Source organism: Brassica napus, chromosome C3 (assembly GCF_020379485.1).
Source record: "Brassica napus cultivar Da-Ae chromosome C3, Da-Ae, whole genome shotgun sequence".
Lineage (NCBI taxonomy): Eukaryota > Viridiplantae > Streptophyta > Magnoliopsida > Brassicales > Brassicaceae > Brassica > Brassica napus.
In genome coordinates, this window is record NC_063446.1 from 17760502 (window position 1) to 17781983 (window position 21482).

The following is a 21482-nucleotide window of genomic DNA, read 5'->3' on the forward strand; positions in this document are numbered from 1 at the left end:
ATGTTCACGAAAGTCTACTAAAATTCGTTGCTAATTTTTTATAGAAAAAAATATTTGATTTTAATATTTTAAAATTTTTAGTATTTCTTAATTTTATATATTTAAAGATAATTAAATTAAATTATGAAGGAAATATAATTGTTATTTACCTTTTAATAAAAGTTATTTTGGTCATTTTGATTTGAGAAATACCTTTAGATATGCCAATTTTTTTTGTCACAAATATAAGCTTATAAAAATAAAAATGACCAAATGTTTCATTAAAATGTATATATACACTTGTATCCGTAGGGGTAAATAATCTAAAATTAAGAATTTAGAGTTAATGAATGAGGGTTTTTGGGTAGAGTTCAACTTTTTTAAAAATATTAAAAGTTTAAAAATAATAATTTTAAAAATAGTTTCAAAAAGCATTTTAGAATTTTAAGAGAAAAATTGTAAATAAATTTAAAAAAATTTGATTTTTTTTTTGAAGAAATCAAAGTTCGAATTTAAAAACATATAATTCGAAATAATATATCTAGGATATAAAATTGTTTTGCCCTTTTAATACAACTTTTTTTTGGTGATTTGTTTCTTTGAAATTTTTTTTTACGACAAAAATTTAAAAATAATCTATACAATGAGAGAGGATTGCTCTTTAGATTTTTGTGACTAAAGTAATGGTAGTCGGCTAGTTGAAAAAGAAAAACATATATGGTAGATATTGTATTATTGTGTCCGCGCATTCGTCGTGAATCACGTGTGCTTGTCTGCTTTTATATAGTGCCTTATTGTGATTCGGTAACATTTTTTTTTGTCGACTGATCGGTAACATTTTATATATAAAGTTCGGTGATGTAGGAAGAAAATATTAGTAATGGGACCACAAAATAAGAAAAGTATTGCGATAAGATTATGATAAGGGTAGAATTTGACTAGATTGGTCTCATTCTTTGATTCATGTTTATCTCTTACTTTATTAGGAAGCACATGTCTGATCCAGACATATAAATATTTGTATAGTATGTTGATGAAATAAAAATGAAAAATATCATAATATCTTGGCAATGGCATTGACATGATACTAGAGAAAAACCCAAACACAAAGTTTTTCTTTACGATTTCGCTTCATATTTTATATTCTTATTATTCAACTTCGCTAATTGATATCACTCAAATTACCATAAAAAATAATTATACTCTCTCAAATAAAAAGTCGAATTGTAGTACTTAAGGATCAAATTCACAGGGAGCTAGGAAACCAATTAAATCTAAACAGTTTATGATTAATCTAGGCTAATAGTTTTAAAACAGTAAATAAATATAGCAAAGCAGTAAACAAGTTGAACAAGACAATTGTTCAGCTTGGCAAGGATTTATTTGATGGAAGGATGGTTGCTAGATCTAGGGTTTCTATTCAGGTAATCAAGATTCTAATGATATAGAGGCTAATAGTTGCTTGCAAGATATTATAGAACTCAAACAATAACAATATTCTACCAGCTCTCGCATGTCTAGATTATCTATCACTAGATCTAAAATCTCAGCTCTCGCATGTTGATCTGTAGAAAGTGTCGATCGATTATTCTATAGGAATATCGATCGATACACCTTTCACAATATTGATCGATTAATCTATTGGATCATCGATCGATATAGCTTATAGCAAGCTTTACGATCGGGTTGAATATGTGTTCACTAGGGGTTCCTAAATCAACTCTCGTATGTTTCTAGCAATCCTAGCTCAATAGAATTTAGTTCAGAGAAAAGACCAAGCGATAGCATTGTGCCTAATGATTCTAAGATCAGGGTTCTAGTTCATGACTCTAGAACACAAGCACTAAGAACAATCCTATGATGAATATCACAAATTAGCAGTTCTATATTTTTGGCTAATCCCTCATAACCTATCTGAACCCTAAACCTAACAGGTAGATCTATTCAGACATGAAGTTTGTCACAGAATTCATAGATGAATAGATGAAAAGCATAAATAATATAAAACCAAAACAATGGAGTTCCAGGAGGACTCTGAAGGAGTTCCTACTTTCTCTCTAAACTAAGAACAAGAATAAAAAAAAAAAAGCTTAGATAGATGTAGCCGTCAACAATGGCTTATAAATAACATAAATAGGATTTCTGGTCGTCCAAGGGTTTTCTGGTAATTTGGGGTTGCTTCTGGGCTTCAGTCGGTTATAAAATATGCTCGGCCTGAATTCTGGCATCCATATTGATCGATGTCAAGAGTTCTGCATCGATCGACATACGTTCCTCTTCTCGACAGCTTCCTCTCGCGAGGCATACTGACCACTCTTCAGGAAAACGGGCATAACTTCTGCTCCAGGATGCTGATTGACCTCAAACTGGCGGCATTGGAAAGCTAACTCAAAGTTCTATCTTGTGTTAAAAGATGGGCTCAATATAACGGTGGGAAGGTCTCGATACATTGCTAGACATATGACGCATCTGTGCAATTCTGCACCTCAAAAGATTCCAAAATCACCATATTTCTCCAGAACGTACCTGAACATGTAAATACTCTAAATAGATTCTATGTAGTAGTAAATATATATTAAAACACTTATAGACCATTACTAAAAGTGGGTAAAATTCATGGTCTATCAACTCCCCCAGACTTACCCTTTTGCTTGTCCTCAAGCAAAACAAACGGGCAGTCTCTCTGAAAGAGGTTTGAAAATAGCAGGGACTCACATGATTTAAAACTTAAAATCATCACCTCTACAATATTACAATCAACATCTAAGAAGTCCTAATCACAAAATCACATTATACCATATCATAACTTAGCAACCAAATTCACCTAGCCAACAACTTAGCAAATCATGTCTGACATTCCCCTCTACCAACCTCATTTCTTAATCATAAATAAAAGTGCAGGCTTTACCTTGGGAGTATCGATCACAGGATGCAAGGATTTTCAAACAAGTATATGGATCTGCAGGTAAACAATAGTTCTTTTCCTCTCTCTCTACTAATTTCTCCCCTAGTCAAAGTCTGCTTTATTACAAGACCATTGACCAAGGTTGGACATGCTTCCATGAATCAAGCTTTAATGGTTTTAGCCACCAAATCCTGTTCACTTCTTTTTGACCTATATCCTAGGATTCTTTGTGAATCAAGCCTTAATGGTTGTAGCCACCAAGTCCTGTTAGAATCCTTTACCTATAGAATTCTTATGAATCAAGCCTTAATGGTTGTAGCCACCAAGTCCTGTTCGAATTCTTTTCCTAAATTATAATCTATAATTATATATATATATATATATATATATATATATTATTATTTTTCTTTTTCTTTTTCTTCTTCTTTTTTTTTTTTTGTTGTAATAATCTAAATTTCAAAATAGAGAGAAAAAGGGTGACATATCTACACAAGGCTTTACCTTTCACATTTGTTTGAAGAATCCGATCCAATGTATACCAAGCCCCAAGACAAGCAGTTGTGTCAGGTTTAGTGTTGGAGGTCAGCTTTGGTTCCTTCAAACAATCTCAGCAAGTGTGAATAGTTGACAGATTGATCCACTTTAGTATCTTTAGTACTATCTGCAATCAGTAAAACTAGAATGGTGCTAAAGAGTGGTTAGATATCAAGGAAAAATCAAATAATTTCATTATCCCCTTGTTGACTCAATAAAACTCTTTTGAAAACATTTTTATAAGACTCATGAACACACTAATATCAGTAAACATCCCCCCAGACTTAAATTACACTGTCCCCAGTGTATATCTAGTCGGAGTTATGGTGAGAAATAATCATAAGTAAATAATTTAACAAGTAAGAACAATGACCTGCTCAGTGTCGATCGACACAATGAAGTGACAATCGATCGTTGTTGATGAAGTGCTGTCGACTAATAGCGACATGGTCTCATCGGTCGATGGCTAGAGCAATCATTCGACACAATGAAGAGACAATCGATCGTTGGATCTGAAGTGCTGTTGATCGATATCGAGCTGGTCTCATCGGTCGATATGCTGAGGAATCGTCTACTCGGATCTTTTTTTTGTTTTTTTTTTCTAAATAGCTAACTAAAACACAATATTAGTAGAACCTCCCCCAGACTTAAACAACACTGTGACCAGTGTTATACAGTCTAAGATTGGTGGGGAAATAAACCATAAGGACAATATTTAACAAGGTGAAACGTTATGCCTGATCGCTGATGGTGAGCGTCGATCGACACAGTTAAGTGGCGGTCGATCGATACTCGTGATGCTATGTCGACCGACAATGGCCTGTTTTCGTCGATTGCTTCTGGTATATCAACTCTTCTTCCTTGGATCTTTTTCCTTTTACCTAATAGTGGGTTGTCTCCCACTCAGTGCTTTGTTATAGTCATTTTGCTTGACTTTAGAGATCTGATTTAGTCTGGATGAGGATCAGAACTCGCTCCAAAACAAGTCTCAGTTTCTACTCTCTGAAGCTTTATCATTCTTGTGTGAAAGCCTCCTCCATAGACTCTTCTCCTTTGTCTATCATTTCAACAATAAGGAGTGCTCGAACCTTTGCAAATGACTTTGAGAAGCATCTGCTGCGCACTCTAGATTTCCTGAAACCATCTGAGAAGTGAGGAATCAATGATAACTGAGAATCACCCATGATCCTTTTTCTCTTCTTCCAATTCCTCCTCTTCTTTCCCTCAGACTTGTCTGATCGCGTGGTGGTATCTCCATCCCTAAGATTTCCACACACATCGAACTCCTTCTGCTCTGATATGCGTCCAGTGTCGATCGATGGAGAAGTGATAGCGTCGATCGATGCTGGTTTGTTGGTGTCGTTCGATGGTATCCGGCCGGTGTCGATCGATGCTGCTTCTGCTGGGCCTTTATAGACTTCATCTCTAAATCGCAACCCTTTCTGAGAAGCTTCTACGTGCTGATGATCATCCAATACCTCAATGTAAGAATTGAACTGCATGCTTCTATCAGGTGGAATAGGAGACTCAACTTCAAATACAGCGCATGGAACCACAATCTCCACAGGATCATGTATCCTTTTCACTCTTTTGTGAAACCCAGCAGCTTCTTCTTTCCAGATAGGTGGTCTCTGATGTTTAGGGACAGCAAGGTGTGAGGCCTTAGACATGTACATCCTCTCCTCAATCGGTTCCATCTCAATTATGCAACCTTGCGGAATGTCTAGCAATGGGCATCGATCGATATTAGGTGGGTGGTGTCGATCGATAAGTGGTTGGCGGTGTCGATCGATGTCGGGTGGGTGTAGATCGATGATGTGGGGTGGTTGTCGATCGATCTCATCAGGTTGGTGTCGACCAATGCTAGCCTCTAGTGAAGTTTCCAGATCCTTTTCTGAAGTGTCCTGATGGTCATCAAGCTTCTTCTCCAAGTCGTGATCCAGATTCTCAGGTGTTGTCTCATCCTCTAGCTCCAAGAAATCTTCCATAGTGATCTCTCTGTCTACATCTGGGACAAGAACACAACTTGATACGTCGGTGCTCTTCTGTGTCGACCTATCGATCGATGTTAAGGGCTTTTCGTCGGTCGACATTAAGGTCATGATGTCGATCAACGTTGAGGTAGTGATGTCGATCGACGTTGAGGTCGTGCTGTCGGTCGACGTTGAGGTCGTATCTTTAGTACCAGCTTCCTCTACTCTGCTCAGCTCTCCAGACACATGTTGTTCATCCCTTTTTGCCATAATGTCGTCGAGCAGCTGTATTGGAATCATATACTCCTCATCTAACGATGCCAAGAACCTTTCCCATTTATCATTCTTCTCCTTTTCTCGAGTTGCTGTAGCTTCATAGAGAAATTTGTTGAGGAAGGCGGTCTTAATGTCCTCCCAGCAGGTTAAAGATCTTGGCTGCAACTGACTGAACCAGCTAAATGCATCTCCAAATAGAGAATATGGGAAGATTTTGCAGATAATGTGGTCTACAGATACTTCATTCTGCTCGCTTGCAGAGGCTAACTCCTCAAGTTCTTTGATAAGGTCTCTGGGATCTTCATGAGGAAGACCTCGGAAAGGGTCCACACTTCCCTAATCATGCCATTCGCGATTCAGATCAAAGTTGTTTGTCTCAGCAACATCAATCACATCAGGGATTACAGCACCCTCTGCATTAATCAATTGTCATGTGCTGTTGCGAGTGCGACCTTCTTCGTCTCTTAACATCCCATTCTCGTCCACTGTAAGTATGAATACTTCGAACTTCTATGCCTCCAAACAAGTAGTGTCAGACGGCGGATGAACAGTGTCGGTCGACGGTGGATGAACAGTGTCGATCGACGGTTGATTAGCAGTGTCGATCGACGTCGGGTGAGCAATGTCGATCGACGTAAGGTGAGTAGTGTCGATCGACATTTGGATTTCTACGCTTCCAATCGCTGCTTGGAGGGTGTCGACTGCCCTCTCAGACTTATGGATCACGCGTTCCAAATCCAGTGGCTCTACTAGTAAGAACCTTATTCCCTTGCTGCTTCTGGTACTCATATGTATGTACCTGAAACAGAAGAAAAAAAAATTATCAGGTTTTTTGTGAACAGTAGTAAAACCTTGACTAAATCTAACTAGACAAGATCTAATGGCGATCAAAGCTCCCCGGCAACGGCCCCAAATTTGATATCACTCAAATTACCCTAAGGAGTGATTTATACTCTCTCAAATAAGAGGTCGAATTGTAGTATTTAGGGATCGAATTCACAAGGAGCTAGGGAACCAATTAAATCTAAACAGTTTATGATTAAGCTAGGCTAAATGTTTTAAAGCAGTAAATAAATATAGCAAACCAGTAAACAAGTTGAAGAAGACAATTGTTCAGCTAGGAAAAGATTTGTTTGATGGAAGGATGGTTGCTAGATCTATGGTTTCTATTCAGGTAATCAGGATTCTAATGATATAGAGGCTAATAGTTGCTTGCAAGATATTATAGAACTCAAACAATAACAATATTCTACCAGCTCTCGCATGTCTAGATTATCTATCACTAGATCTAAAATCTCAGCTCTCGCATGTTAATCTGTAGAAAGTGTCGATCGATTATTCTATAGGAATATCGATCGATACACCTTTCACAATATCGATCGATTAATCTATTGGATCATCGATCGATATCGCTTCTAGCAAGCTTTACGATCGGGTTGAATATGTGTTCACTACGGGTTCCTAAATCAACTCTCGTATGTTTCTAGCAATCCTAGCTCAATAGAATTCAGTTCAGAGAAAAGACCAAGCGATGGCATTGTGCCTAATGATTCTAAGATCAGGGTTCTAGTTCATGACTCTAGAACATAAGCAGTAAGAACGATCCTATGATGAATATCACAACTTAGCAGTTCTATATTTTGGGCTAATCCCTCATAACCTATCTGAACTCTAAACCTAACAGGTGGATCTATTCAGACATGAAGTTTGTCACAAAAATCATAGATGAATAGATGAAAAACATAAATAATATAAAACCAAAACAATGGAGTTTCAGGAGGACTCTGAAGGAGTTCCTTATTTCTCTCTAAACTGAGAACAAGAATAAAAAAAGCTTAGATAGATGTAGCCGTCAACAATGGCTTATAAATAACATAAATAGGGTTTCTGGTCGTCCAAGGGTATTCTGATAATTTGGGGTTGCTTCTGGGCTTCAGTCGGTTATAAAATATGCTTGGCCCGCATTCTGGCATCCATATCGATCGATGTCAAGAGTTCTGCATCGATCGACATACGTTCCTCTTCTCGACAGCTTCCTCTCGCGAGGCAGGCTGATCACTCTTCAGGAAAACAGGCATAACTTCTGCTACATGATGCTGATTAACCTCAAACCGGCAGCATTGTAAAGCTAACTCAAATTTATATCTTGTGTCAAAATATGGGCTCAATCTAACGACGGAAAGGTCTCCATCCCTAACTAGATATCTGACGCGTCTGTGCAGTTCTGCACCTCAAAAGACTCCAAAATCACCATATTTCTCCAGAACGTACCTGAACCTGTAAATACTCTAAATAGACTCTATGTAGTAGTAAATATATATGAAAACACTTATAGACCATGGCTAAAAGTGGGTAAAATCCAGGGTCTATCAGTAATGAATTGGTTAGATTCAAGCGTAAATCTGTTAGAAATGGATTGTATCCCTCCACAAGATGTTCAAATAAGAAATTCAGTCTATATATTTGGTTCAACTTAGCGCTACTCGACATCAAGAGCTCGACACACGAGTTGGGCTTAACAGCCTGACCTTACTCACCACAATCAGCTCGACACACGAGCCCCGTTCAATAGCCTGAAGATTTGGCCTAGTTACTCGTCCTAACAAGCTTGGCCCAACTCATTAGGTTAAACCAATTAAGGACAAACGAAGGAAGATGTTTATGTATAAAAAGAGGATAAAGAAAACCAAGAAGGGAATTCAGATCTGAACAGATAGAGACTGATGGCTAGAAATTAGATTTATGTACTCTTACTCTTTTTCGCTGACTTGTACTTTCTCGGCTAACTCCAAGCAGTGCCGGCTTGTTTCTCCTTTTGTTGACACACAATAATCTTTTCCTCATCAGATCAATAAAAACACTTTTGAGATAACCCACCATCGAGTTTGTTTGCCCTTATTCAAGACCGATCAAACTCAGATTCAATAGTTGTCCCCCACCGTAGGGCCATACAAAGTAGCGTTAACAAGATCCGAATTAATCCCACGGTTCTACCGCTGGAAACGAACCTGCACCGACAGCAAAGGGGCTGACCCCGGCAGAAATGATGCGACTCATCATGGAACCCCTTACTCAGCATGAAGAAGCTCACAAGGCGTTGAACGAGCGTCTCGCCGTGTTATCTGCTGTATTCACGTAACCAGCTGGCGAAAACAGCAGTCCAGCCACGACACGAAGACAACTCTTTGCCCCCACAAATCCTTCAATTGGCAGTGTCAAGCAGACAACAGCCAGCGAAAACCCTACTGTCAGCGGTGCCGAGGAGACAATTCGTGGCTTAAGTTAGCAACGAGCCGCCTAATCGAGGACCTCCAGCTCTTGATGCAAGACATACTCTCGATGACGAGTTCAGCACCGGAGATCGAGCGTTTCCTCGCCGCCACTTTAAGAACCCCCTTTTTGATGAAGATAACTAAAGTTAAAATCCACCATATGGACAAAGTTCTGTATCCCGTCATATTTCGGAGACACAAATCCCACTAACAATGTGACAGCGTTCAACAAAACCATGTAACGAGCGAACCCCACCGGATCAGATTCGTGAAACGCTTGTATCAAAAAATGCGCTTAATCTTATCATGGGAAGGTGGTGCAGATAAATATTTGGGATATTTTCAAATATTTATTATTTATTTTATTTGTTATTTTGATAATTATCTTTAATGTTTTAGGGTTTTACGGTTTTATTATATATAGCCGTCTAGGCTTAAGTTAGTATTCAGTTTATGATTTGATTAATAAAATTGAGAGTTCTCTATTTGTTCCTTGTTTTCGATAGATCATTGGTGATCTCAACGAATTTAAGAAGACATTGATTTTAGGCATTTTTAGACTAAATAAGATCCTTGTGTTATCGTAGCTTCCGCTACATCAGAAGGTCTCTATCCATAACTAAAATTCTGACGCATCTGCGCAGTTTTGCACTTCAAAAAGTTCCAGTATCACCAAAATTCTCCAAAACGTGCATGAGCCTGAAAAGACTTTAAATTGACTTCAAACATAATAAATAGTCTCTAAAAAGGTTATATACATCTAAAAGTGATAAAATCCATGGTAAATCAATTCCTCCAAACTTATCATTTGCTTGACCTCAAGCAAAATATAGAATAAACTTGTGAAAGATGTTTGAAAACAGCAAAGATTAACACAAATTTTAAACTATTACCTTCACCTCTGCAAGTGTAACTGATATAAGTGGTAATGAATCAACACCAGCCTCATAAGTGTTTCACTGTAGTACACTCTAGCTTAGCAACCATACCATACATCACAAAACTCCACTAATCACTACAGGAAATATGGGTATTAATAGCGGCCGTAAAACGATATGAGTTATGTATAATAGCGCTTCTTTAGCCGCTCTGACAGCGCCCATTATAATAGGTCCGACACTTTTAATATCGGTTTATTTGTATGCTATAGTAATGATAGCATTAGTCTCTATGCAATTGTTAATATTTTTAATAGCGTGATACAAATGTTATTAAAACTCATTAATTTGATTTTTCCAAAAGCAAAGATTGCAAATGTTTCGTGTTATTAATTTGTTTTTAATTATCTGAAAATTTATTAAAATATAATTCATAATTAAATAATTCAAAATTAAATCAAAAATTAATTTATAATTAAAAATTAAATTTTATTTATGAATTAAAAATTAAATTTTATTTATTAATTAAAATCAGTATACAAATAATTATTGAACATCATGTTGTTAAAAACAAATAAATTAAAGAACACATTAAACCAAAAACAAATTAAAACATAATTAGCCAAAACATAATTAACCTAAACCTAAACTAAGCATCCGCCTTCAGAGTGATGCCGCCAAAACATAATTAACCTAAACCTAAACTAAGCATCCGCCTTCAGAGTGCTGTCGTCGCATCACCTAGTCACCGGAGTTGACTTCTATCGAGTCGTCTGCTACATACATCAGAGTTTCTCCGTCGCCTTGTATGCTCGATACATGGTACATGTACTTGTCAATCTTCTTTGACTTTCAGTATTTCTTCAGGAGAGTGGATCTTGGTTGGTTTCCTGATGATGAAACCATCCTTCAGAAGCTTCTGTTCTGGCATGTAGTTTTTTTCAAAAACAACTCAGTAGGAACTCAGGCAAATAAAAATGATGGTAAGAGACTTATTGGGACAAGGCGCTGAATTCAAAACCAGACTTTCAGATTTCCTTGAGCATCAAGAAACAAGTTTTTTCCGGCTGCACAGAGAGAAACAAGAAAAATTAGGTATATCAATTAGCTGCACTTATTAATATAAAAAACCTCACACTATGAACTTGAGCCCAAGAGTTACTAAAACGTTGTTGTACCTTTAAGTCTTTGTGGTAGAGTCTCCTGCTATAGCAGTAATGAACTGCACTGATAAACTCACAATTTTGCCAAAAAGCCTTCCACCACTGATGAACTCTAGGACAATATATATATTCGCCTTGCTCGCCAGAAACTAAACAAAGAGTGTATAGTTCTGGTAAGAAACAAATAGAATACCTCGTTAAAGAGATCATCGAGGTCTACACAAGGAAATAAGCTTGAAGCTGTACGCAGAACAGAGAGATATAGACTCAGGAGGGTACCTATAATCCATGCTCAAGATTCAGAAAAGGTTGAATCTTCGCATACCCATTCGATACACCAGCCGAGAGCACAAGAGAGGAAAATCTCTTCTTCCGTCAAGTCTTTGCCTTCCTTCAAAAGCTCGAGCACAGCTTACCCAGCGCCTCTCTCTCTCTCTCTCTCTCTCTCTCTCTCTCTCTCTCTCTCTCTCTCTCTCTCTCTCTCTCTGACACTAGATCTGTTTTCAGAAAATCATTGGAAAAAAAAGAGACAAATCTCAAGCGTTGATTCAGTATCATCTAATGGTGCAGATGGTTATCCGCGTCAAACCAATAGAAAACAAAGGTGAAGATAGATAGGAGATTGATTTTATTGATTTTGGACCTTTGACTTAAAAATCAATCAATAGCTCAGAAAAAACAGTACAAATTATCTTCTTCTTTTTTATTTATACTTATTTTAAAATTATTAAAACTTTAAATAATTTGAATCATAATTAAAAAAAAAAAATCTGTATTTTGTATTTAAATATAAAAATTGTGTGATTGACTAAAATATTAAAATTTTAGATTTAATGTTTTATGATATAGGTCAATATGAGGTATGTGGTTTGGAGTTTAGGAATTGAAGTTATATTATGAATACTGATTTTATTTAAATTTTATAGTTTGTATAATTTCATAATTTAGTATAAAATAAGTGTTATATATTTAGAATGTTATGATTTAATACTTCTTGTATAGAGTTTGGAATATGATATAGGGTTTGGAGTTATTGATACTGTCTCAAATAAGAGGTCGAGTTGTAGTACATATGGATCAAATTCACAGGGAGTTAGGAAACCTAAGGATTATAATATGATTTGTTAAGGAAAGATGTTTTTTAGAGTTTAAATGTAAATTGCAGTTTATATTGAACAAGTGTTTGTTCAATAGCAGGTTTGGAGTTTTGGTGTTTAAAAAGGAAATAGCTAGACTTAGAGTTTTTATTCAGGAAAGTTGGAATTATAATCCTACAGATGCCTAATGAGTTGCATGTATGATAATGTAAAGCTCAACTACTTGATCAACAAGTCAATCAGTTTTCGCGTGTATTGACTTGTCTATTAACTAGATCTATGATCTCAACTCTCGTTATATTGATCAATAGAAAGTGTCGTTCGATATTCCTATGGGAGTATCGATCGATACACCTTTTGCACTGTCGATCGATTATTCAAGTGTGATATCGATCGACGCGCTCTAGTTAAGCTTTATCCGCAGGTTGAATGAAGACTTACTAAGCTTACTAGATCAGCTCTCGCCTTGCTCATAGCAAGAAACATAGTTCTATTAGAATGTTTTCAGGATGAGAATAAAGCTCTCGCTTTTATCAATCAATCCAAGGACAAGTTCTAGGTAGCTAATCTAGACACAGACATTAATGAACAATCCTAAAGATGATTATCACAACTCAGCAAGCTATAGTTGAGGCTAATCCCTCCTAACCTATTTAAACCCTAAAATCTAACAATAGAACTACTCAGACATGGCTAAGCAATTCATAACAACAGTTAAGTATAAAAACATCATTAGAATAGTAAATAGATATCAATGGAGTTCCAATCACAAATTATAACTTTGGATCTTCTCTCCTATCTATCAAAATCCTAAAAACATTTTCTGAAAATAATAAATCAATGAAACACAAGAAAATCACATTTTGCCTCTAACATGGCGGCAAAGCTTATATAATTAGGGTAAAACTCGTCAGGGGCAATCTTGTAAAATGGTGAAATCTTGGGCTTCAAGTCGGCTGTGACCAAACGGGCTTTCTGCGCGCTTCGCTGTCGATCGATACCATGTCATGCGTATCGATCGATTCTAACTCTCCAATATCAACCGATTGTCGAGCTCGATGGTCATCTCGGGTGCTTGCTCCAAATATCTCCAAAATGCTCCAAAATCATCACTTATCTCCGAAACACTCTTGATCTTATAAATATAATAAATAGACTCCATAATATAATAATTATTAGTAAAAAAACCTATAAACTATGGATGAAAATGAGTCAAATCCATTGTCTATCAGTTATAAGTATGGCTAGGGTATATGTAGGGTTTGTATTATAATAGCCTTGTTCGTTTCATGATCGCTACATCTAGCGTCTGCGATCAAAAATTAAGTCTTTAATCACGATAACCCACGACGCTGGTGAAACATCTCTAACTCGTTTTCAGTCGCCGCGGCCATTAATAATGAGTAAAAGGAATGCTGAAATTAATTGCGGCGTTCCGTTTTTTTGTATCTCTGTTAACCATTATTGTCTATTTTAACATTTGACTTTGTTGTTTTCTTCTCCGTCAAAGTGCATTTCTTTGCCGATGCGGCTTAACGCAGTGATGATGAAACGAACACGGCTAATGTTTAAAGTTGAATATTTCTGTATGATATATAATTTGAATGTTTGGGTTAAAATGTTTAGAGTTGAAGATTTATGTATAAAATGGAATTTAAGATATAGGGTTTGAGATATGTAGTTAGGGTTTAGGGCATGTTTAGGGTTTAGAACTTAAGGAAAAAAATGGTCTTTTTGTTTTTTTTTTCTAATTTATTATTAGTGTTGGATTTTATTTTTATCATATTACTTTTTGTGTTATCTTTAGATTTATAGATGAATATTAAAAATTTAGAGCTTACTCAATTTTTATTTATTAGTTATTGCTTTCAAAATCATTAATAAATATAATTCACTCTAATAATACACAAGTAAATCATTAATAAATATAATTTGGATGTGATACAGAGATTTGATAAATAATAAGCTAAAAATATTTATTTAAACAAATATATATTTGATATGATTACATCATATGATTTTTTGAAAAGCTGGTGTATGATCTGTTGAACAAATAATGCTTCTCAGCTTTTGTCATTCGATCGATGTAAAGTTGATGTTTTTTTTTGACAAAATGTAAAGTTGATGTTGCCTGATATAATCTATCACTCCATCTCCAGATATGCAAAAACAAACACCACCAAAATAACAAGTATTACACAGAATTGGGAGCATCCACAGAAACAATTGAGTGTACAAAAACTCACACAAGCTTGAAAGTTTCACCATTAGTTGTTATCGACCCTCAAGTAACAAGCTTGAAACTGGGTGTTCAAGCGAACCCATCACCATGCCACAAATCAATGGAGTGAGAACAGGAGGAATACACATACTGTTCCAACAATGACCTGCAACCTGTTCTTACTCCACCTGTGAACATGAAACTTTGATAAGAAAGGAGCGAACTTGATTATTCTCACCATAGAGATCCTCCGAACATTTTCGGAGACAGAATTTGCTAACATGTCAAACACAACCTCGACCTCTTCGTGCCACCCTTCCTTTCTCACAAAGCCCTTTCGTTAAGTAACCATAGGCTGACCATAGGTATAAGCATTAGGCTCAGACCCATATAGAGCCATCGCACGGAATACCCTTATAGCTTCCTCTACCTCAAGACACTTTGCATAAGCCTTGATTATCATCTTTCTTCACCCACAGTCACGACTTCACTTCCTTGATGTTGAATCCGAGTTTGGTTAGGTCGAACGAAAAGAAACTAAACTCGATTTGTGGGTTCTTCAAAGACGTTTTATTGATCAGTATGAGATAACTAACGTGATTACAAAGAGATTAAGGAAAATAAACAAGGTCGGAGCTTTATTGAAAGAGCCGACGAGAATACAAGGAGGCTCGATCGGTTGTAAAACCTTAAATCTTGCCGCCAGTGTTTTAGTGTCTATTTCGGATCACCTCTTTATTCATTTGTCTTCTCCTTTTATAGCTGAGATCCGCTCTCAATTCGCCCAAGAGCTTGCTCGCCCTAAAAGCCCAAGCCCGAGACCACGTTGAATGGGCCTCTAAGCCGAATAAAAATCTCTTCGAGCCGAAGCCGATCGAACGAGTCCATGGTGTCTTGGTTGAGTCGATCGATCAACGTCTTCAGTTGAATTCTAAGTCGGCTTGACCAACTTTGGTCGGGCTTAATGGCAGATATGGGCCAAGTCCGATTATTAGATGGACCTTGTGGAGGGATATGTAATTCCTCTCCAACACTTAAGGTTTTGATTGAGTTGTGGATTCATGTAAGATACCTCCCATAGTCTTTTCCTCTGCCTCTTTGATCATAAGCCAGAGACTGTGTTCTGCCTCAACCTGTATATGGAAATGGAACTCACGTTAAGGTTTGCAGACATGAACATAAAAAAAACATCCAATAAATTGTCAGCTTGATTATAGAGTTGTTATACAACAGTGTAACAATGAAAAAGTCTCAAGAGCTTACGTATTGGCTTGAGTTATTTCATGTTCTGATGCAGCTATATTGCAGGTAATATGTTGATACTCTTGCTGCTCTTCTATGGGTGTATCCATCAAATTCCAGAGCTCCAACATGGTTGTTGCTAGATCTTGAAGTTCATAAAAAAATTCAACAAGCAACTATGAGTGACAACAGCAAAGACAAAATTTAGATAACTCGCCAAAGTAATTTACAAATTACCTTCTGCATTCTCGTTAAAACCATCTTCAAACTCGGGCTGCTCTGGAAACAAATATCTGAAATAAAAAGCAGAAGTTGAGGGACCTGTCTTGCAACTACGTAAAACTCCACCATTGGAGAGGATCGAAGCTTTCTCTTCGCCGGATCTGAAGCCCAACGACGATGACGACAGAGCAAGACGAAGAAGCTTGGTCGCAGTGAAGCTCCGAGATGGTGAGGAGCTAACTGCGACGGCGAGGGATAGCCAACGACAATTGGAGACGGTGAGGAGCTGACTCCAAAACCTCCGGCGCTTTCTCCGGATGAAAACGCCAGAAGAAAATATCGATTTGGAAACCTAAGGATTTATGAAAGAAAAATTCTGAGAAACAATGAAGAAAAATAGGGTTTCGTTATGGGGCTCCGGCAACCGCCTAGAAGGACATGGCGGCGCCGGAGAAGCAAAAATATGAGGCAGAAACCTAGAGAGAAGGGGGAGAGAAAACGATGGAGAGAGAAAAAGTTCATTTTCTATTCAAGATAAATGATCCTTGTGTCTCTTCTCTGCTTCTCCTTATTTGTCTCTGTGGTCTGTGCTTTCTATTTCGCGGGGGAGGTGGTGCTCAACCTAGGGTTTCTGGTTCAGATCTGGAGATCTAAGGTTAGATCCGGACGGAGCATGGCGATGTCGGTGGAGTTTTAGGACGGCTCCTCGCTGGTTGTGTTAGTCTCTGGATTTCTCTCTGAGGTCTCTGTCCAGAAGATTTCCCTTTTAGGGGTCGGGTTTTCCGCGAGGCGGTGGCGCGTGAGGCGCTGAGTAACCTATCTCGGGTTTGTCTCCTCTTCAGTGTTTCGAGTGGCTGTTCGGGAGTCGCTTCTCAGCAGGTTAGGGGTATGGGTTCTTGGATCTACGGCCTTTCACCTAAGTTTTGGAACCGCCGTTGGTCTATGGTGGTGGCATGTCTTGGACCTTGGTGAGTGGATTTTCTCCTCTTCCCGTTGTGGTCTGTGGTGGCAGCGCGCGTGGGTTGTCCCATCCGTGTGTGTGTCTTGGTCTCCTTGGTGCGTGCTGGTGACGACTGCTCTTCAAAGTTGGTGTGTGCTCGGTGGTGTGGCCCTCCTGTTGCCGTCCCTTTCTCCATGTGAGCATTGCTGTGGTTTGGGTTTTAGTGTTTGCGCTTTGGGTCTGTGGTGTAGGATAAGCTTCACTGGATCTTTCGGCTTTCTTGTTCACTTGGTGGCGCTTCTCCGGAGGGGGTGCTCTCTTCATGTTTGATTGTTCTTTTGAGCGCTCGGTTAAATGGATGTACACGGTCACGGGTTGGGGGGGGGGGAGGTTGGAGGCAGCAATCTTCAGTCGTCCTTCTCCGTACGACGGCATCGCCGGTTGCAGATCCCTCCTCGTGTTGCCGGTGCGGTTCTTCTTGGGTGAGCGAGCGAGTCCGAGATGTGTTTCTCTGTGCAGGTTGTGGCTCATGGGTCGATCAGAAGCTGCAAGAGAAGTGTGTTTCAATGTTTGAGGGCGTCTTTCTCTCCGGTAGCTCGCGACAACTGATTCCTCACTTCGCTCATTCCTCTGCCTCTCGTGGTGTCTAGTTCTAAGCCTTATCTCTTGTTCTTTGATTTGCTCATTTTTTCAGTAGGTTCTTTTGTTTATATTAAATTTTGCAAATCTGTTTCTTGTTATCTCTGTAAACTCTGTAAAAATGAAAAATCTGGTAATAATACTTTAACATTTTTACCAAAAAATGTAAAAAAAAAGGGTTTTGTTCTATGAGAAACAGTGAAGAAAAGTTAAAAAAAAAACAGTGAAGAAAGCCGACGGGTATGTATGTATGAGTGCTCTACACAGCCATAATTCTCTCTAGAGCAATAAAATCAAAGCAATCAAGCTTTATTAATAAAAAAAATAAAGCCAGAGCCCAAAATCTTTAAAAGGAAATATAATGTTTCTAGAAATCAATTTTTCTACGGTTTTAGGTTTAGTGCTTTTAAAACTTTGAAATAAAACTACAACAATAAAATTTAAAGCTAAAGCCACAAAATCTACAGCTTAAATCTTAAAGAAAAAAATTTAAAGCTACAGCCTCTACCAATCAACCCCATTATGATTAGAAATTGAAATATTTTACATTACAATAGCCTTTAATTTTGGATCTGCGATAGTAAGACATCTATACTTAGTAAATTAAGGCGGCTAAAATATTTATTTTCCCGCGATAACAAATATAACGTTTTAGATTAACAAACGCTATTAAAAAAACAAATGTTGGTATACAATAGAAGAACTGTCATAAACGCTATAATATGATGTTATTAATACTCACATTTCCTGTAGTGAATAGCTCCTGACATACTCCTATACTGACCTCAGTTTTACAAATATATGTGTAGGCTAAATCTTGTGAGTATCGATCACTGAACACATAAACTCATCTTAAGCAAGTCTTTGGACCAACATGTAGTTTTTTTTCTGATTATTTCCCTCTCTCTTCTCTTTTGTATGAATTTTTTTATCTTAATTCCAATGAACAGTGACGCTGATGCAGTCCGTCTTGTTCATCTTCCTTTTGATTTTTTTATTTGGCAAAGTGTATGCGAATAGTACATACCAATGCAAGACTATGGAAGACATGTTGTCCCGAGCCTGGGTGCAAGTGAAGTGGGAAGAAGACGTCGTAAGTTGATCAAAGGTCCAACAGAAACATGACCAGAAGATGACCAAGCAAGATAAAAACGACCAAGACTAAAGATCCCATCAAAAGTCAGGAAAAGAGGCAGGAAACAGAAACCGGAGCAGGTATCAGAACCGTCCCTTGGAGAAAGCCGAATGGATGAAAATGTCCACATGGCCCGATATCTCCCATATCTCCATCTCAAAACCCGAAATCGTCAACGTTTTGAGCCATATGGGCCAACAGGTCAAGTGGCCTCAGAAGATAAAGTGCCAGATTCCTTCCGAAATCCGAACATGGTGGTGCGACTTCCACAATGACTGTGGGGGGAAAAATACTCCGGTATAAAAAGCCTCCAGGCGTCGGGCAGGACACCGGCATTCATGTTCTTGCTGGGAGAAGCTCCGGCTAGAACTAGGATTTATACACCAAATTTTGTACTTCCTGCTCAAAACAGTAATAAAGCATCTCTTTTAGCCTCAATTCTTGTTTACTACTGCTTATTCATTGTTCGGTAGTACCATAAAAATCCTACACAAAAATACCCTATCAGTTTGGCGCTAGATTCTTGATCGGCTTGTTCTGAAGCACTGCGCTGCACTCTTTAGAGACCATCATAACATCGTTGCCTCCTGATTTTTTTCCTGAGACCAGACCCTTCATTAAACTGCGCATAGATGGTATCATTTGGTTCACATCAATCAGAGGTAACTTGATGTTCAGGTCCTCTAGCATTTTTAGACACTTCATCTCTTCGCGATCCTTTCTGGATTTCTTTGCTGAAACAGGATAGGGTACCTTTGGTATGTATTCTCGGACATGCAACAGGTTCATCAGGTAAATCTTGAATTAACGGATCTGCCTCAGCAGGCTGTTTCGTTTCGTTTTCAGCAACTGGAACATCCAACGGTGATTGTTCTGATTCTTTATGCTTTCCCTTTTCTGCCGCTGTGAAGCGTTTGGGGACCGGTTCTGTCAATTGTCTCCCACTTCTCAACGCGGCTGCATTACACTCCTTAGGATTTGTCTCAGTTTTCCCAGAAAGTGAACCTTGCTGCCTCCTCACGATCTCAGCTGTCTGAGAAATCTGAATGGCCATCTGCCTCATGTGGCTGGCGACATTGTCGTACTTGGTGCTCAGATCGTTGAACATGTTATTCATTCTGGTGTTGATGTTTGTAGTGACCTGATTCAATGCCATGCCTTGAACCTGCTGACCTTGCAGCAACTGTTGCATCATCATGGCTAGGCGTTTCAGCTCATCTTGCGGAGCAGTGGTAATGATCGGAGCAGTCTGCTGGTTGTTCTATGGTTTTAGGGTCTGGTGTTGGTTCCCTGAGCTGTTGAGTACAAAGGTTTGTCCTAAAAAAATTTGAGGGTAGAATTTCTGATAACCCGTGTTATGTGTCTTGTCAGCAGGGTTGTCCGCTCCGTTGTTGTGATTGAACATATGTGGATTTTTCCTCACGTTGGGGTTCGAGTGATAGTTGTTAAACTGCCATCCTTGCCCATTGACATAGCTGACCTCTTGCTGATCTTCTGCGGGCTTGTCTGTGTCTGATGCAGTGTCTTTGGTGCTTTGTTCTAATGATGACTCCTCCATAATGAAAACATGATTCTGATTGATCATAATTAACTGATCCACCTTAGCTGACAGCTCGTCTATCTTTGATGTGTCAACGCTGTTGACCTTCGTGGAGCAGTCAGCCTCTGGGTTCTTATTAGCTGAGCTGGAAGCCATGTTCTTGATCAGTGCAAAGGCTCCTTCAGTCGTTTGAGTCATGAAATCTCCATTACTCGAAGAGTCAAGCTGGTTTCGCTTTTCTAAGATCACTCCATCATAGAACACTCCCAATAGATAGTCGTTATCGAACCTATGGTGGGAGCATTCCATGCGGTAGTTGTTGAAACACTCCCATGCATCACAGAAGGGCTCATCATGGATCTGCTTGAACGTGGAGATTTTGTTCCTCAAGGCTGGAGTTTTTTCCTTCTTGTAGAAGTTGCTCAGAAAAGCTGATCGAACCTGCTCCCATGTTGTTAGAGAGTCGGTTGGAAGAGAGTCTAACCATCTGGCGGCTTTCCCATCAAGAGAGAGTGGGAACAGTGTGCACTTGATGTAGTCTGGTGACACACCGTTCGCTCGAGTAAATCCGCAAACTCTCTCAAAGTTCTCGATGTGATCCATCGGTATTTCCGCTGGGAGACCATTGAACATCTTCCTCCGCACCAGGTTGATGAAAGCGGGTTTGATCTCAAAGTCATGTCTCTGAAATGGAGGAGGGTTGATGGCAGAGCAAGTAGCAGGAAAATTACGAGGAAGATTCCTCTCTCCTACCAGAACACCTTGCTGTTGTTGTTGTTGTGCGGCGTGTTTGGTTGCTTGCTGAGCGGCTTGTTCCCGCGCTTGCATGGTTTGAAGCATCTGCAGCATCTGCTGCTGCATGAGTGCCATAGCCGCAGCGAGATCGTCTTGGTTGTCGTGATCACCCATTGTGGTGTTAGTTGGCCTTGGTTGTTGTCTGTTTATTCGTTCTAATCTTGAGTTCCTGATTTGAAAGCATGATTAGGTCTCTTTCTGTGTTTCTCCGAGTATGTCTACTGGTCATGCACCTGGATCATTAGCTGCAACAAAAAAGGATAAGCAAGTTAGAGGTCTTAGACTTAATGTATAATCCGTAAAATAGAGGTAAAAAGCTGATCCTTGTCGCAACGACACCAAAACTTGATACACTAAAAATGAACCTTGCTACTGTCAAGTTAACAGTGTTGTTGTAATATGTTTAGATTCAATTTCAGAGGACCAGTTTACACTTTATCTTATTGGTTCAACGCTAAGCTAAAACAAGATTGAGGTTTGAGTTATGGTTTCGTGAGAAACAAGTAACAAGACTAAATTAAAAATGTAAATTTAACAAGAAGCCAGCCTAGGGTCATTTCATCTGGTGTCAATACTGAGCCAAACAATTATTCAAGCACGATTAAGCACTATCTAGAACTTGGATCACTTAGGTGGAACAACCCTTTGTCGTGGAACTGCACCCTATGCCT

General features: G+C 38.5%; 1 protein-coding gene, 2 long non-coding RNA genes and 1 other non-coding gene across 4 annotated transcripts; 1 reads left to right on the forward strand and 3 right to left on the reverse strand.

Moving 5' to 3' along the window:
• Positions 1-10317: 10317 nt before the first annotated feature.
• LOC125584392 lies at positions 10318-11506 on the reverse strand. The gene is made up of 3 exons (XR_007321341.1): positions 11260-11506; positions 10996-11150; positions 10318-10884 (listed from the first exon to the last, which is right to left on the reverse strand). It is a non-coding gene; the product is annotated as an uncharacterized LOC125584392 (long non-coding RNA).
• Positions 11507-14849: 3343 nt separating this feature from the next.
• LOC106399134 lies at positions 14850-18731 on the reverse strand. Its single transcript, XR_002656586.2, has 3 exons — positions 15778-18731; positions 15562-15685; positions 14850-15431 (listed from the first exon to the last, which is right to left on the reverse strand). It is a non-coding gene; the product is annotated as an uncharacterized LOC106399134 (long non-coding RNA).
• A 1006-nt stretch (positions 18732-19737) lies between these two features.
• Positions 19738-20925, reverse strand: LOC106399133. The gene has a single exon (XM_013839603.1). The coding sequence runs from the start codon at positions 20923-20925 to the stop codon at positions 19738-19740; it is 1188 nt and encodes a 395-aa protein (XP_013695057.1).
• Positions 20303-20410, forward strand: LOC125584783. The gene has a single exon (XR_007321691.1). It is a non-coding gene; the product is annotated as a small nucleolar RNA R71 (small nucleolar RNA).
• Positions 20926-21482: the final 557 nt, after the last annotated feature.